The 19,316-nt window shown below is 30.2% G+C and overlaps 1 protein-coding gene across 1 annotated transcript; it reads left to right on the forward strand.

Annotated features, from left to right (window-relative positions):
* Positions 1–1,531: 1,531 nt before the first annotated feature.
* Positions 1,532–9,394, forward strand: LOC101255686 (probable protein phosphatase 2C 10). Its single transcript, XM_004237866.5, has 6 exons — positions 1,532–1,977; positions 2,169–2,208; positions 2,830–3,066; positions 3,173–3,449; positions 8,530–8,684; positions 8,762–9,394. The coding sequence occupies exons 2-6, from the start codon at positions 2,179–2,181 to the stop codon at positions 8,897–8,899; spliced, it is 837 nt and encodes a 278-aa protein (XP_004237914.1). The 5' UTR covers positions 1,532–1,977; positions 2,169–2,178; the 3' UTR covers positions 8,900–9,394.
* The last annotated feature ends 9,922 nt before the right edge of the window (positions 9,395–19,316 follow it).

A 19,316-nucleotide genomic window follows, 5' to 3' on the forward strand; every position in this document is an offset into this window, starting at 1 on the left:
TTAATATATTTTGCACAATACTTATATATTTTTGTATATGGGTAACTAGTCAAATATGATATTACTTTTTTGTTATTATCGAAAATTTTACTAGTCTACATATTAAAATAATAATATTTATGTAATCTTTGTATTTTTAATTTATCTCTGTAAAATTTGCATTTATACATAATTAAAATTATGATCCTTAATCAACACTCAATTAACCAAATATGATTCATTAACTATAAGCAAATACTATATTAGAAGTCATAATATTGTAGATGGTCAAAAATGTGTTCTCAATTTCTATTAAAAAAAATGCATAACTTGATCTCAAGAATTGTCAAGATTTTTGTGGATTTTGTAAGGAATGCTTCAAAGAGAAAAAAAATATTTGAAGTCGTACATATAGTAGATTTATTTATTTTTAATTTTTGGTTTTCCCACATAATTTGTTTTTGGGATTAATTAATTCGAGTTTATGTGGAGAAATTTCATTTTGAAGATCCCTATTAAAAAGTGACTCATATTCAAAGTTTAAATAGGATAATATGTATTTTTTTTGTTTTAAAATAAGTGTTATTTAATTTTTTTTACATTCATTAAGAAAAATAATAAATACTCCTTATATTTCATAATATTAAGTGATTTATTAGCTGTTTTTGATGGTTTAAAATATTTTTTATGTCCACTTTTAATTGTTATGTTACACTTTTTTAAAATCAGTTTGATTAATTTACAAAGTGAAATTAGATTATATTCGTTCGATTTTCTTAACAAAAGACTGTACGAAAAAAATTATAAATTTTAATTTTTTGCATATAATTATGATTAAAAAATATATTTTAATGTTAGTCAAAATTCTTAGTGTTAACTCTAAAAAAAGAAATTATGACAATTAAAAGTGAACTTATGAATAATTGAATCATTCACCGTTCAAGATGAATGTTTGAATTTTCTACCCATATTTATCATTTCATCTATTGAAATTTCATATTTGCAAAAAATAAATTACACTACTTATAAAGTTGGATTTATGATTTCACAAAAAAAGCAATAGTAATTGTGATTTAAAATATGTCCTTAAATATCTTTCTTATATATCTGCATTGTCCGAATTGAAGCAATACACACATTAAGAAAAACATTCGAGGACATAATTTAAACTATAATTTTTACTATTGCCTTTTGAGAAATTTTAAATATAATTTTATAAGTAATATAATCTATCTCTTATAAAATATAAAACTTCAATAAATAAAATGACAAATATAAAAAAATTTCAAACATACATCTTAAACTTTGAACAATTCAATTATTTTGAACAATATAAAAGATCTTAAAATTTTACTTATTATAGAATAAAGATAGTATATAGGATATAGTTGGAAGCAATTTAACATTATTATGTTGAATTTCCTAAAATAATCTAATTTAATATGTTTTCTAATATTAATTTGATACAAAATTAAAAATTATAAATTAATTTAAATTAAAAATAATTATTTTATTGTTAATTTATTTAGCTAAAAACTACACGAGAGAGATGAAACAAGACATCTTCAATTTTTGGTCGCATATGAAACCGTAACGCTTTAGCAAAAATAAAATAAAACCTTGAAATGTTTAAACAGAGAGAGAGAAGTCAACATTTTATTTTTTTAATATTCCAATTTTGCCCCTCCATACTTTCTCTGTGAACAGCCAAAAAATCCTCTCTTGAATTTTGTCCTGAAGACGGTTGAGAAGAAAAGAACAAGACTCGCAAAAGGTTAACAAAATTTCGTAACGTAAAAAGAGGAGAAAAAAAAAGTGTTTTTTTTTTCTTTATCTTTTGAGTGTAAAGCCAAAGGGGTTTTTGAGTGTTAAGCTTAGCTTCTTTGCTGTTCACCGTCATTGTTGGTTCGGCAAAAGCACATAAGGAAAAAAAAAGGGGGAGTTCTTTGTTATGCAAGCACCCAATTAACCCATTATTTGTTTGAGTTTTTAAAATTGGTAAGTTTGATTGAGTTCTTGAATACCCTTAAAGTACATGTTTTTACCCTTTTTTTTTTTGGTTTATGGGTTGTGATGAATGATTGAGTTGTAGAGTTTTATGGTGTGAGTTTCATGAGTTTATGGTTATTTCTTGAATGGGTTTTGATCAGTTTGAAAATTTGGTTGATGTGTGTTTACTTTTGTGGCAGATTATTTAGGATGGTGAAATTGGGCTGTTTTGGTGGACAGGTAAAAATGTGTTTTTGTTTAATTTTGATTGTTCATGTTTATTTGATAATTTTTGTGATGGTGTTATGAGTTCATTTAAAGTAATGACAAAAAAAAAGAAGTGAGCTTTGAGTGTAATTGAGGTTCTGCAGAACTCATAAGCAACACTCAGTAGATGCTGCAAATGAATTAGAGTACTTTTTACTTTCCTCTATGAATGCAACAATTGTAATTGACTACTAAGGTAAAGTTGGCTGTCGTTATATTTACCATAGGATATATAGTTACTAGATTTCTAAGTGCAATGACTACATTTTTGTCTATGTTTCTTGTTAAGAGAAAAAAGAAGAAGAAGAAGATAGCCTAAGGTTTTGTCTTAACTTGCATTCCATGGAACTTCTGATGTAAAATTGAACTATGTGCTGTTAGTTGCATCAAAATGATATGTGAATGGCTGATGGATCCTTTTGTTAATTGGGACCAAATTAAAAAAAAATGCGTCAAATATGCTCCACTTAGAAGTTGATTATTTCATGTCTCGTCTTTTCTAGGTTATATTCTTGCTCTTCTTATTCAAGCTTCATTATTCTTAACACGTTAGTGGATTTACTTCTTTCATTTTTCTTTTACTTTAATACTCAGTGCGTAGTTGGAGAGTCTTCTTCTAGCTCTAAAGGAAGAAGCCACGGGGGTAATATTAAGTATGGTTTCAGCCTAGTGAAGGGGAAAGCTGATCATGCGATGGAAGATTACCATGTCGCAAAATTTGTACGTATTGAAGAACACGAGCTTGGCTTGTTTGCTATTTATGATGGTCATATGGGGGAGGAGGTTCCTTCTTATCTGCAAAAACATCTGTTTGCCAATATCATAGAGGAGGTAAGTTTTCCATGCATCCTGAATTTCCAATAGCTGTTTGAAATATATAATGTAGTGGAGAAATTTTGAGTAGTTGGCATCTCATCTCCCGGTTTGATTTTACTAGGAGGAGTTTTGGGTAGATACACGACGGGCAATCACAAAAGCCTATGAAAAAACTGACCAGAAAATACTTTCAAATAGTTCTAATTTGGGCCGAGGTGGGTCCACTGCTGTCACTGCTGTACTGGTAAATGGCCAAAGATTGTGGGTAGCTAATGTGGGAGATTCACGAGCTGTTCTTTCTCGGGGTGGTCAAGCTATTCAGATGACTATAGATCATGAACCAAATACAGAACGAAGCAGCATTGAGGACCGAGGAGGTTTTGTCTCAAATATGCCAGGTGCTTTCCTGAAATCTGAGCAATGTAGTCAGTAATTTACAAATTTCTGTAGGTAACCTTTGGTGCAATTGACATTCCCAATATAACTTGTAATACTCATTGGTTTATTGTTTTATGGCAGGCACAGTTTATTGTTTTTTCTGTCTTATATTTGTGTTTCCAGGAGTGAGGAGACCTGAACCATCCAATAAAGCTGTTGTATTTATTTACATCATGAAAAATATGCTTTTGAATGCACTCATGTACCATAGTCTGAACCTCCATATCTTCTTGTGCTTGTTGAACTACCTGCAGTTTATATTTCTAAATGCCACATGACACAATAATATAAGAACATTTTTCCATTTTCGATTCCTTTGGTGAGCCTTGGGAAAAAGGAAGTTTTAGTCCCTGAAGGTTTAGTACAAAGGTGATGAGCAGATATGTTACCCTGTTCATTAGATGTCCATTTTCTTTTTTTCGATAATTGTGGTGTCTGGACCAGCTTGCGTCCAACTTGACTAATTCCATGAGATTCCTGCCACCTCCTACCAACAATAGGTACTAGGTGACTCTATCCACCAAGGCTAGAACAAATAGGAAGATATCACCTAGTCTTTTATCCCTGATTAGAACCTGAGACCTTATGGTGCTCTACCCTCTTCATTGACCACTAGGTCACACCCTTGGATTCAAAATGTCTGTTCTTCTCTTAGCTACCTTGATTTCCTCTCTCTGTTTCTTTCTCTTTCTGAGGAAAAGATCGGTTTATGCAAAAATTTGTATGAAATATATGATCACAATTTGTTGTCTGCAAAGGAAATATTCCTATTTTTCTTTTGAAATTCTTAGAATTAGTCATCCACCAAATATAGGAATGGTTAGAGTGTATGGCAGAGACACTATTTGAAGCTTAAGGGTCAAAATGGTCCAAATTATACTTGACAATAGACCTCTGAATGATGAGGAGAAGGTAAGGAAATCAACACTATCTATGGTTTACGAGGACAACAACAATAACATAACTGGTGAATCCACCAGTGGGGTTTGGGGAAGGTAAAGTGTATGCAGAGCATACCCCTACATAGTGGAGATGAAGAGGTCTTTTTCAGAAGATCCTTAGCTCGAGTACAACATATCAAAATATGCATGAAAAAGGGAAACAACACTAGAGAAACAAAACAACTAATTGGGGAACAATAATAACCACATAATGATGCGATAACCTAAACGCAATCAACAACATGTGATAGTGGAATCTAAAGCAAGACAATATGAAAATACGGCTAAACCCTTCAAAAATCAAAATAACACTCCTTACCTACTAACATTCTACCCTAATACGCGACTTCATACCTTTTTATCTTAGGTTATGTCCTCAGTAATCTGGAGTTGCGACATGTCCTATCTAATTACCTCATGCTAATGCTTTCTTAGTCTACCTTTACCTTTCCCCGTATCCATTATATCCAGCCTCTCGCACCTCCTCTCTAGGCATTTGTGCATCTCTTATTCACATGTCCTAACTATCTCAGTCTTGCTTCCCTTATCTTTTCCACACCAGAGAGGCCACTACCACCTTTCCACAGATATCCTCATTTCTAATATTATCTCTCCTAGTGTGCCTACACATCTTCTTAACTTGCATCTTTTGAACATGAGAGTTCTTGACTGGCCAATACTCCATCCCACGTCGGTCTAACCATTACTATATAGAACTTACCATTAAGTTTATGTAATACTTTCTTATCACACAAGACTCCGCAAGCAATCCTCCACTTCATCCACGCAACACCAATACGATGTGTGATGTCATCGTCAATGTCCCCACTTTCCTAGATTATTAAGCCAAGATACTTGAAACTATCTCTCATGAGGATAGCATTATATGAAGCCTCACTTCATGCTCGCCTCATGCATTATATCGTTAAATTTACACTCCAAATATTCTGTTCGGTCCTACTTTAGTAACTTACCAGATTTGATATTTGCGTGTAGTTAGTTCTATGCTAGAATGTTTTCATATATGGTAGTAGTTTTTGTACATTTTGTGATATCATTTCTCCATCCATAAGAAGAAAGGAGAGAAACGGGTAACTTCATTTGATCAATACGGAGATTGCGAATAAAAGTTTTAATAGGTTACTTAATTATAAATATGCTAAGATAATCATTGCTTACTAAATAATGTCCATGAGAGGTTTTTTTCTGAACCAAAATGTTATTTACACTAAGATTCTGTACATGGAAGATTATATTGTATAAATAAGTAAGAGTTACTTGGACTTAGAATGGAAAAAAATTTGAGTGAGCCGACTAAATAAGAAATGGAGATAGCACCAATAAAAAATCAAATGGACAGGTATAGCCTACCACAAGCTACTTAATTCCCCACTAAGTTGATTGGACTCGGGTGCAGGTGTCCGATATGAATGCAGATCTAGAGATTAGATCCTTCATGATCTAAATTTTAAGATTCAGGTTTATGGATATAAGTGCAGGATTTGGCTAAAAATAATTCAAATATTTAAAAATAGAGTTATAAGAATATGTCTAAATTATGGTGGACTATTTGCAAGAAAAAGGATCACATGAATTTTTGAGAGGAAGTTTGAATATGTAATAATTATTAAGTACAATTGCATCGGAAAAAAGCGATAAGGCCCGACTTCGCGCTTGAAGTGATGAAGCGCTCACATACTCATTCTAGTTTGTGAAGCGTAGAGGGCTCGCATCGCTTCACTTCATCGCTTTAAGCATTGAAACACTCGCTTTCCTGAACACTCATGGCTATTGCAAATTGATATAGAGGCCATGATAGACTTCTTGAGCTCATTGCTCATTCAACTCTCGTGTTGACCCGATAATATCAGTGTTATCAAAAGTGCAAATAAGCTATAAGGTCCATTAGGGCTTTACACAAAAATAACGTGTGCTTAAATGAAAAAAGTCGTAAATGGAGAAAAAGTACAAACATACATGTATAGTCCAAGACTAACAATTATGAGCATGAATAGGAAATATATGGACAAAGAAATTGAAAAACAAATATCACTTGAGTAAAATATAAATTGTGAAGTGTCACCTTCTCAAGAAATGTTCATTGACAAGGAAAAGTATGTCTTAGAGCCTTAATGACAACGTAAAGTGCACATTAAGTGAGCTGAAGCGCTCAACATGTTTTGCGCGTTGCTTCAGGGCCTTAAGTGTTCGTTTGAAAACCCTAATAAATATCTTATAACATCTTTTTTTTATAGAGGTTTTAATACAAAGATCTTTTAACAATAAAAAAACATATGCTTAAATTATATTTTCACCCTATCTTTTATTTGACTTCAGAAATCATTGTATGTGTCTCAAGTTTCTCTATTGATTTTTGTCGAAGTACCGAAAATTAATTTCCCACATCGGGTAAGGATCCCACGCACATGTTGCGTCGACAAGGATGCAGTACCAAAAGTGATGAGACTGCGCAACTTAGATTGCCTATGCTTCCAATCTATAGGTGCTTGTGGTTGATTTGTCCCTATCCTATCTATTACTTAAATTAGGGAATGCTTGGTACATTTATTGCCATTTTCTCTCAACTCTCTCTTACGGGAGAAAATTTCCTTATTGTGGCATTAGACAAAGTTTGACACACTTCTATAAACAAAAGCGTTGAATACATATTTACTTACCTTGTCAAGAGTACAAAATAATAGCTTACCCTTTTGTATGTAACATAAGACTTCTATATAAAGAGCTCTTCTTATAGATTGTGACATGAACAACTCCAAAAAGAGTTCTCTTCTTTTCTTTTGACTCTCGACAGGATGTAAGATTAGCTTAAGCGGTATGACGGTGTAGGTTGTCCCACATAGGTAGCGGTGGATCTGCCTTTATCTGTATAGTTGTAGTCCCTGAACTTACTCTGTTTTGTTGTCACTCATACAATGCCCCTTCAACTATTTGACAAATCTTCATGAGATCAGTGAAATCTAAGCTCTTGTGGCTTGTGAGCATGCAGATGAACCTTTAATCGGTTTGATAGGCTTCCTATCTTAGCTAAAAAGTCTTATGAATTTGGAAAACCCTTTCTAATGACTTCCCTTATACATCTGAGCGTTTAGCATAGATTTTGGAAAACCTTGTTTTTATTGTCTTAGAAGTCCTGGAATATCCCTAACAATAGGCAGACAGCTTTTACCAACTCCCTGACTTAATCGTTACTGTAATTTGTCTCTAAGTTCCTTATAGTTAATTTTTACCGGTACTGTTGATTGTTGTTAGTGGACTTCTAATCAATTGCAAGTACGAGGATACAAGTAGCTCAGTAGCTGTAGATCTATTTGTTCTCTTAATTGTCTCCTTTTTTTCTGGTTCTCCATTCTCTTTTCTTGTCTGTTCGAAAATTGTCGGCTAGTTTTATATTTGGTGTAAACAGAGGGGACTTTCACTTCAGTAATCAACCAGTAGGTGTATACGCTTGTAACTCTACTTCTGCTCGCTAGAATAAAATCCTGTTGCTTGAGCCTATCTGTATTTATATCACCATGCTTGCATATCCTTTCATTTTTCTTGCAAGTAGTTAAAAATTGACTCTCTGCACTCTTTAGCTATGTTGCTCAAACTCTTCAAAAATGCCACTGGGTGCATGATGAATGCTCCGAAAGCAGTGCTTTTGGAGGATCCGACAGTGTGGCAACATTTTGAAGAGTCTGAGCAACATAGCTTTTTAGGGCAGAAACATGTTCTGTTACACTCCTCAAAGTTAACACACTTCAAATGAAGGAGAAACGTATCGCTAATAATTTTGCACTATGCTTGTTACCTATTTGCTTTGCTTCTTGCCATTAGTATATTCGTGTTTGTTGTCCTATGTTTCTGAACTATTTGCTCACACTGCTGGGCATAGTAGCTTCACGTGCATCTGCATCCATTGACTGTATGTGCTTCTTTATTTAGTAGTAGTGGTGGAGGTTATTTTTTGGTCAATGGAGGTTCAAATGGCCTAACAGTGAAACTCTATGTATCTGGAAGTATTACCAAAATTGGTTTATGTTCTCCAGGAAACAAATTGATGTATTTTTTATTTATGGCTTTTCTGCATTTTTATCAGGGGATGTTGCAAGGGTGAACGGGCAGCTAGCTGTTTCTCGTGCTTTTGGAGATAAGAGTCTCAAATCACATTTACGATCAGATCCCGACATTCTTGATATGCACATTGATGTCAATTGTGAAGTTCTTATCCTTGCAAGCGATGGTCTCTGGAAGGTGTGCTTCTTTTCCTCAGTTCTCTGATGCATGAACTGTCATCAAGAGTTTGTCTTTTTGACTTTATATTAATTCAGGTGATGTCTAATCAAGAGGCGGTTGATTTAGCTAGAGGCTTTAAAGATCCCCAGAAAGCAGCCAAGCAATTAACAGCTGAAGCATTGAAGAGAGACAGCAAAGATGACATATCTTGTGTCGTCGTCAAATTTAGGTGATGAACTTATCCTACCATATTCTTATAGTTTCGGGTAAATAAGTGTGACTAGCATGCAGTATAATCTAGAAATGTACAAGGGTATCGAATTTGTGACCGCTTGAGTGAAGCTTAGGAGAAGACTGGTGGAGTTGAATGACAGAAAAAAACGTAAAGGTGTTTGTTAAACTGATAAGCATAGTTCATTTGAACAATCGGAGTGGTCATTTACATCGTCTGATGTATTTGTTCAAGTTAAAAGTAGATAGTGAAGCTAGCAGTCCTTGTGAAGTTCAATATTTTACTTAAATAGAGAGGCTTATTGGTCTCTGGATCTTGTACATCTGGTGTTTGTTTCTTAAGCAACTGAATAGGTCTAAATCTCCATTTACAAATGGAGTATGTAAGTGGAGCCTCTGTAAATTTGTTTTGGCATTTTCATGGTTGTAAGTAGCGATGAACGCTTGTTGATATATTTGTTTATTTTTCTATTTTATGTTCCCTTTCTGAAGAACAAGAGCCTTTCTGTGGTTCACTTCTCCTCCGGAAAGAGGAGAAAATGCTTCATTTATGCTTCGGTATAGTCACATCTCATTTAGTAGTAGTAATTTTGTCCATTCGTTTTCTCGAATCTTGTTACACATTTCCAGGAAGAGAGATACACAATTTTTCGTATTCAGTCCAAGAGTAGATGTTAACAGCCTCTCTACCTCCAGCAGCTGGAGGTAGTGGTAAGGTCTGTGCGCACTCTCTTCTTCCCAAATTCCACTTTGTGAGATTGTCCAATGTTGTTGTTGCTGTTGTTGTTTAAATGGAAACTGGAAAGGATAGTATTTCTCATAAATCCTTTTGCAATATACATGTCTCTCTTCCTATTAACAAAAACACAACCAACACATCTCTTCTCCTTTTTTTTTGGTTAGAATGTAAAACTAAAAACATTTCTGAATATCTTCCATAATCTATATGGCTTAGGATAGAAGGTTCGTAGATTGCAGTATATTGTCTTGTTATTGTCCATGTATCTTAATAGTCTTAATATTGTAGTTTCTTAAACCTTCGATTTTCTATTTGTTATTTGTTGTATCATTATCATATTGTTTCATTATAGTTTTTATTTTGTTGTTATGAGTAGTTATTTGTTGTACTTCGGTTTTGACCCAAAATACGCACACGATTTATTTATTTATTTTTTTAAAAAAAACTTTTTTTTTCTTAAAACAAGTTGATTTCTTATTTATTAAATAGTGTTTGGTAAACATTAACTTATTTTTTAGAAATATTTTTCAGATATTTTAAGACCAACCAATGGAATGAAAACAGATATAGGGCCCGTTTGGATGGACTTAATAGAGCAGCTTTAAAAAAGTATTTTTGAAAGTGCTGAAATTTATTTTTAAAATAAGCAGTTATGCGTTTGGATAAAAGTGCTGAAGTTGAAAAAAAGTTGTTGATGTGTTTGGCAAATAAGTGTTCATAAACAACTTTTTAAATCAAATGTCTGAAATACCCTTAAATGTTGTTAACATAATAAAAGTTAATTAATTTATATTTTACAGCCATAAATAATTATATTTTGTTATCATTCACATATTTCTTTCTCATCACAAATTATTTATATGAGGAATATAACTTATTATAGATTTTAAAGATATATAATTTGAATAAATTAAAGAACGATTTAAGATTTATTTTAGTTTCATCCATAGATAATAATAATTGTCTATCATTCACATATTTCTTTATTATCACATATTATTTATAAGAGGAATATAAATTTTTATTTCACTTCAAATTGGAAGAACAGGAAGAAGTTCAGCAGCTATACCAAACGTGAAAGAAAATAGAAGAAAGAGATGTTAGGGTTATGTAGATAATTTGGAGATTATATAAAAATATTAAGGGCAAAAAAGTAAAAATATGATCAACTTAAAACAGCTTATAAGCTAAAAAAAAAAGCATCACTATCCAGCTTTTAACTTTTGACTTAAAATAAGTTTCTTTTAACATAAAATAAGTTATTTTGAGTATTTTCAAACAGCTAAATAAGCCAAAAATCAATTTTTAAATCAGTTTGACCAGCTTTTAAGTTGAGCTAAAGGCTCATAATTACAAAGTGATGGGTATTTCTAACATCATAGAAACTTGAGGTAGTATTTTGGTATTATAAGCAACAAGAAGGGCCTTCTTCATCAAAGGTGATTCCATTGAAAACCCTAGCCCCACCCATTATAAATAATGGCCTCTGTGCTCTGTAAAATCAAAAAGAGAAGCAGCTTATACCATTGAAATAGATTCTTATTCTTAGTCCATAATTGATTTTTAGAGTTTTTTTAATTTGTTATTTAAAATGCCTCTTCTTTCAGCTACAAGCGCAGAGATCTGAGATCGATTACTTGTAGCTTTGTTCTGGGGGCGTATATTTATTTCAATTCGAAGGGTTTTTTTATGCCCAGATTTTTTTATTTCTGGGTTCCTTCGTCTTGGTACATTTGTTCTTTGAACTATAACATTTTAAAATTGAGGATATTTTCAATAGGTGAATGAGAGTTGTTTTAAAACTTTTTTTGAATAATAGTCTAATGTAAATTTTGGCCTTTTTCTGATTTTAGTATTTGTTTTGCATCTTCGAAGCCTATTTTTCATCTTAACATTTGGGTTTGGTCGAATATATTATATATTGGAATTGAAACAAAAGAAAAAAACTGACATTAATTTTAAAATATAATGGAATTATACGTCCCAATGTGGGTATAATATTCATTCTATGCTAAAATAAAAAAAGGAAAATTTTATATATGGCAAACTTATTTGAGTAAATAACATTACATGGTTATAGTTTACTTAATTAAATTATATGGGTATATTTTAGTTATTTTAGCTATTTTTAATTTTGTATATAAAGGTTTTTTTTATTATTATTTATACAATTCTATTTTAAAAAGTGATTTGTAACTGAAGCATTAAATATTGTAATAATAAATTTAGATAATGTCACAATTTTTGGGAAACGTTGCTTTTTTTAAGCTAAACGTTCAAATTCAAAAAAAAAATCATATAGCAATTGAAACAAAAATATAATATTTTTTTTTGCTCTTTGTGAAACTGAAGTTCAGTAATTTTTATTATATAAATACAATTACTAAACATGGAATATACTATATACAATACTTAATTTAATATTTTTTGTATATTGACAACTAATTAACAAAAAAATTGTATCTAACTTTGTGTTTTAAGACACTAATTATGAAGTTCTTCAAATCCGACAACTACAGAAGCATTTTTCTCTGATTCAATGTTTACAGCTTTTCTCTTTCTTGTTCCTTGAAGCTAGAGACAATTTTATTCCTTGAAGCTAGAGACATTAAAATTGTACAAGGAACAAGAAAGAGGAAAGTTATAAACATTGAATCAGAGGAAAATGCTTCTAAAGTTGTCGTATTTGAAGAACTTCATAATCATGAGGTAGTGCCTTAAAACACAAAGTTATATACATTTTTTTGGTTAATTAATTGTCAATATACAAAAAAATATTAAATTAAGTATTGTATATAGTATATTCCATGTTTTCGTAATTGCATATAGTATATTGCATGTTTATGTTATTTTTGATTTTTGTATATATATATACAAAATAATAATTGGACTTAGTTATACAGATGGAAAATTTAAATATATGATTAGAATTTGTATATTCTATTAGTTATATACAAATTATTGAAGTTAGTATATATTAAGTTTATATACATATACAAAAATTGATATGTACATGTCTGTTTTAATAGCTGGTAGTAGGGGATTGTATATGAAATGCTCATTATTATTTTTTATATAAATATATATACAAAGTAATTGGATTTAGTTTTATAGATGGAAAAATATCATATGTGATTATAATTTTGTATATTATAGTAATTATATGCAAATTATTGAATATAATGTCATGTTTAACTAATATATTCATGTACACATATTGTAGTTAGATTTAGTTATATAGATGGGAAAATATCATATATGATTATAAATTGTATATTGTAGTAGTTATATATAAATTATTGAATATAATGTCATGTTTAACTAATATATTCATGTACACATATCAATATAACTTATTTTTGTCTTTTTGTATCATTGTCTCATTGCTGTTAACTGTGCAAAACACGATGATGCACATACACGATTATATTGATTTGGAGGCAGTTTATTCTGAAGCTCATTCAATGTGTTGATTTGCGTATAACATTGCATGTGAATTGTCCTTTTTTCACGGTTCTTGCAAATATATCTGACTTCCTAAAAAATAAAAAAAAGTGTATGAAATCTAGTATATATATACAAAAAAAATCAATTTTAAAAAAAATCATGTACAGATTAATTTCTGTAAATATATACTTACATATATATACAAAAATAATCAAAAAATAAGTCATGCACAGATTAATTTCTGTTTATATATATGAACTTATCTTTTTTGTATATTGATATGTGTACATGAATATATTAGGTAAACATGACATTATATTCAATAATTTGTATATAACTACTGCAATATACAAATTATAATCACATATGATATTTTCCCATCTATATAACTAAATCCAATTACTTTGTGTATATATTTATATAAAAAAAAATAATGAGTCTTTCATATACAATCTCCTACTACCAGCTATTAAAACAGACATGTACATATCAATTTTTGTATATGTATATAAACTTAATATATACTAACTTCAACAATTTGTATATAACTAATAGAATATACAAATTCTAATCATGTATTCAAATTTTCCATCTGTATAACTAAGTCCATTACTATTTTGTATATATATACAAAAATCAAAAATAACATAAACATGCAATATACTATATACAATTATTAAACATTGAATATACTATATACAATACTTAATTTAATATTTTTTGTATATTGACAACTAATTAACCAAAAAATTGTATCTAACTTTGTGTTTTAAGGCACTACCTCATGATTATGAAGTTCTTCAGATCCGACAACTTCAGAAGCATTTTCCTCTGATTCAATGTTTACAGCTTTCCTCTTTCTTGTTCCTTATACAATTTTAATGCATCTAGCTTTGACATTTTTAATAACTTATTGAACTGCCATAGGGTCGTTTTTTTTTCTTTGATCTCAGCTCTTCCATGGTTTGTTCTTGTATAACTTGTTTTGATTTACCCAAAGACCCTACATTAACCCCAAAATCTTGAGTTAGACCCATTGAAAAGGATGGTAAAATGTCAACAACATTGACATGCAAAGGACTACCTCTGGTAATCCTCAAAGATGAAGATGATTCGTTCATTGTTTGACCAATTTTAGATCTATCAAGAACAAAAAAATTGATTATTTCATCAAAATATATGAAATAATAATAATAAACAGAACACATATACAAATTTTAAATAATCTTTTTAAAAAAAAAGGTAAACAACTAAAATTAAGGAGTACTTACGAAATTGACTTTAACTTGGGGAGGGAACTTCAACTTCGGGAGGGATTACTCAAATTTTGGACAAAAATTTGAAATTCAAACCGGTTAGCTGGAGTATTAAATGTAGAAAAAGACGTTAGAATGTGAAAAGGAGAAAGAAAATTATTTGTGAAAAGGATAGAGAAAATTGTTTTGTGTATAATTATATACAAAATTAGAAAATAAGGTTTTTATATTATTGGTTACATAATAGGTTGTGGACCCCATTAATTATAGCAAAAAAAATAAACTATAATTATATAATGTAAATAAATTAAACTATACCCCTATGGTATAATTAGTTATGAATATTTGTCATTTCATATAATTTTCCCAATAAAAATTAGGAGATAATAGTACCCCCGTGAAAATAAAGTTTCACTAAACTTCAATTATACCTCAAAAGATATCTATAGGTTTCCCCTCAATTCAATAATATCTTTTGAACTTATATACATCTTTCATGAAATGAAACCTATAGGTATTTTTTGGAACCATTTTGTTGTTATATATTATTTGATATTTGATATTCATATTATTGAAGAAACGACTTTATTTATTATAATAACACATATTTGTTAAATAGGGTGAGTAGAGCTGTTCTGAAATATTTGCACCATATATGCCTTTTTCAGGAGTCCGAAACTTAAAGGGTACAAAATATTAACAAAAATTCTAAAACGGTATATAAAATTTTATATTAACCAAAACGGTAAAATCGCTGCAGGTGCAGCGACTTACCTCACCTGAAAAGGTAAAATCACTGCTGAGGCAACGATTTTGCAAAAAAAAAAATTTGTAATAAAAAAATGAAATCGCTGCCTAAGCAGCGATTTCAAAATTTTGTTTCTTACAAATCGCTGTCTTGGCAGCGATTTCATATTATTTTTTAATTATATTTTTTTTAAAAAAAATAATGTATATCGCTGCCAGTGCAGCGATTTATAAAAAGAAATTATTTTTTAAAAAAAAATCGCTGTCTAGGCAGTCACAAGAAGCTTCCGAGCTTTTTTCAATAAACCATTATATGACTCAGACACATTTATCGTCATGGCACCCCATCTACGACCACCATCCTTATACATTGTCCATTTTTCCAAAGGAAATTCATTTAACCATTCACATGCTGCAGGAGACAATGTTTTGATTTGTTGCATCCGTTGCGTAAACTTTTTCTCCTGATGCTCAGTAGCAGCCAACAACATTAGATTTTCGAGTTCACTATTTACAAATTTTTTATTAAAATTCGCTTTTAAGTATCGAACACTAAAATCTATGATATGTGTTGGGTGGACTCAACCAATCATAAGATTGAACGCACTGCAAGATTCCTTGATGACGGTCAGAAATAAGACCAATTCCTTGTCGTTCATAAACTACATGTGTCCATAATAACTTGAGAAACCATGACCAAGACTCAAAACTCTCACGTGCAACTAAAGCATATGCAAGTGGAAAAATATTTCTATTCGCATCAATTCCAACCGCAATTAACAATTTGATATCATACAAACCATAAAGATGTGTGTCGTCGATAGAAATGACCGGCCTACAACTTTTGAAACCATCAATGCTCTGTTTAAAAGCCCAAAAAAGAAATTTAAAAATTTGCTCACCTTGCATTGTTGTAGAATGATGCTCCCACTCAATAATAGTACCTGGATTGAATAATTGTAGTGCAGCCATGTATCGAGGTAATGCCTTAAATGAACTTTTAAAATCACCATAAACCATTCGAAATGCTTTTCTTCGACCTTTTTGTGCTTTTCTATAACTAGGAGTATAGTGATGTTTTTCTTTGATAATTTCACGGATCATCTTATTATCTATGTCCGAATTTTGCATAACATATGGTATTAATGAAGTGACAAACATGTTATCATTCAAATTGAAATGATCCTCCTTATAGTTATCTGTAAGACAAGTATGCGGTTCAATCATTTTTCCTGTCTTCCACATACCCCTTGAAATCTCTCTAAACCGAATCATCCAATCATCCGATATTATAATTTTTTTTATATAAAATCGTTGTTTTAACATTTTTTTTTAAAAAATAGCTTCCTGCAGTGATTTATAAAAAAAATTATACAAATAAATCGCTGCCTAGGCAGCGATTTTTTTTTAAAAAATTATTTTTATAAATCGCTGCACTGGCAGCGATATACCTTATTTTAAAAAATATGTATATAATTAAAAAATAATATGAAATCGCTGCCAAGACAGCGATTTGTAAGAAGCAAAATTTTGAAATCGCTGCAATTTTTTTTTGCAAAATTGCTGCCGCAACTGCGATTTTACTTTTTCAGGTGAGGTAAGTCACTGCGCCTGCAACGATTTTACCGTTTTGATTAATATAAAATTTTATATACCGTTTTAAAATTTTTATTAATATTTTGTACCCTTTAAGTTTCGAACTCCCTTTTTCAGCCCTACATATTTAACTATTGTTCCCCACTTAGATTACAACAAAAATAACAGGGTAAACTAATTTTACAAATAAAGTGTGAAAAAAATAAAATATATCGACTCACTTTTAACTTAAGTGATCCCTCATTGAGGCTAGTATAAAATGTAGAAAATCAAATTATTAAAAAATTTAATTGGATAATTTGATTTTAGACATTTTATGCGCAGCCTTAATGAGAAAAAGTACAAAGCAAAAGTTCATACTAAACATAAACTGTTCGATTACATACTTTTTAGTTATGATCATTTATTTATTTTTAATATTTTTTTAATTGTTAATCTCTAGTTATATCATACCGCTCCATATAAAAAGTAAAAATAATTGAAGTGACAATATTCTTAATAATACATTCGACTATAATATCAATATAACATTTCAGAATCAAAATTTAAAATCTAATAATTGATAACTAACTTTTACTAATAACTATAAAACTAATAATCCAAAATTTAAAAGTTTCAAATCGAATACTAAATGTCTACCCTTGTTCCGACAGATAGCCAAGTGATCTATTCCGCATAAGGAAACTGTGCTTTTAATTCATTTGACTTTTCTCTTGTCATTTAGGTATCGATTTTGGAAACGGCAATTTGTTGACAAGTGACAGTCTATCATGGCATGGCCATGAACAACTTTTCTACCTAAACATCGTTCAAGTAATGTTCGTGAAGTATGAATTTATGATCTTGCTGAATGGAGGAGGTATAATTTTTAACACGAGTTTAAAATTTAAAGAAGTAGACACACGAATTTTCGAAGGGAGTTTAATATTTATTATATATAACGTAAAAGGATCAAAAATACTCTTGAACTATTAGAAATAGCTCAAATATACCTCTAAATTATATTTTGGCTTAAATTTATCCTTTCCCTCAAATTATAGGGTCAAAAATACCCTCCTAATTAACAGGATCTGTTAAACGCCACTTGAATGTCATGTGGTATCACATAAGCCAAAAGAGTTTCACTTATGCCACGTAGAAAATAAACTTACCTCTAATTTCTCCCAATTTTCTCTATTTTCCTTAGAATTTAGAAACGATTTCACTGAAGAACATAAATACTTTTTTCCTTAGAACTTATGTATTATGTGAAATCATTCTAAGGAAATGGAGAAATGAGGAAAAAGGGTTTTATGTTCTTCAGTGAAGTCGTTTCTAAATTCTACGGAAAATAGAAAACATTGGGGAAAATTAGAGGTAAGTTTATTAGTCTATGTGGCACGAGTGGAACACTATTGACTTATGTGTCATGCCACATGACGTCCACATGGCATTTCAATTGCGTTTAATCGAATCTGTTAATAAGAAAGGTATTTTTGACCCTATAGTTTGATGTTAAGGGTAAATTTGAGCAATTTCTGATAGTTCAAAGGTATTTTTGACCATTTTCCTTATACATAATAAAAATTAATCATATATAAATAATAAAAACATTTCACTGAAGAAGATTCGTATGAATCTCTGAAGCTATGTTGGCTCCGCCTCTAATCTCGCTAATTAAAAAGTTAAATTATATTTTAAACTTTTAAATTTAACTATTGCTGCTTGACGTAGCTATTCTATGTAAAATTCATTTGTCCTATTTCAACTAGAAAAGAAAGAGAGAAAAAAAGAATAGTATAATCTTAAATTAATATGTTGAGCTATATATCTCGTGAAACATGCACGTAATTTATTACACAATGAATTTTTTAAAGGAGAAAGCATGGAGCTCCTCGAAGACATAATTCACATTTAAGTGTCTTTAATGTTTATTTATAAATGAAAACTAATAAAATATTATAGAAAATACTCAGCATCACGTATTACTTCAATATTTGTTATTAAAAATATTTATTAAAAATCATTTATCAATTTATAAATCAAGCTAGAATTAATTAAAAAATTGATGAACGCTTAAATTAAATTTTTGAAAAAATATGAATATAACAAAGTTATCAATGGATGGTATTCGAATTATTTATAATTTGTAAAAACGTGTAAAAGAAAAATACGGACAAATCATATGAGATCGAGAGAATATGTAGATGTAGTTTTGTTTTCCTTTAACGACAGCCACTGACTGAACCCATATCCGATCCTTGCCCTTTCTTTTTGTTTTCTTTCGTATTTCATGTATTAAAATATTAAAAAAAATTCGTGTTTAGAGTCTAAAAGGTATAAAATATTAATAAAAATTTTAAAATGGTATATAAAATTTTATATTAATTAGAATGATAAAATCGCTGAAATAACAGCGATTTTCTTCGCCGGAAAAAGCAAAATTGTTGCTACCGCAGTGATTGCAAAATGTGATTTTTGTTAAAAAAGAAATTCAAATGATTTTCAATTAAAAAAAATGGAATTCTTTAAAAAAAATTAAAAAAATGGAAATCAGCGATTTTCCAAAAAAAAACATATTTTGCTATTTCTAGTGGAGAAAATCGATATTATTCCAGCAATTTTACTGTTTTGGTTAATATAAAATTTTATATA

The sequence above is a fragment of the Solanum lycopersicum genome, chromosome 4 (genome assembly GCF_036512215.1).
Source record: "Solanum lycopersicum chromosome 4, SLM_r2.1".
In the NCBI taxonomy this organism is placed as follows: domain Eukaryota; kingdom Viridiplantae; phylum Streptophyta; class Magnoliopsida; order Solanales; family Solanaceae; genus Solanum; species Solanum lycopersicum.

Bases quoted from the DNA above. Each gene is read 5' to 3' on its own strand.
- LOC101255686 (XM_004237866.5), top strand. From the start codon at position 2,179: ATGGTGAAATTGGGCTGTTTTGGTGGACAG. The intron at 3,067-3,172 runs GTAAGTTTTCCA...TGATTTTACTAG, and splicing joins TTGCCAATATCATAGAGGAG to GAGGAGTTTTGGGTAGATAC. The intron at 3,450-8,529 runs GTGCTTTCCTGA...CATTTTTATCAG, and splicing joins TTTTGTCTCAAATATGCCAG to GGGATGTTGCAAGGGTGAAC.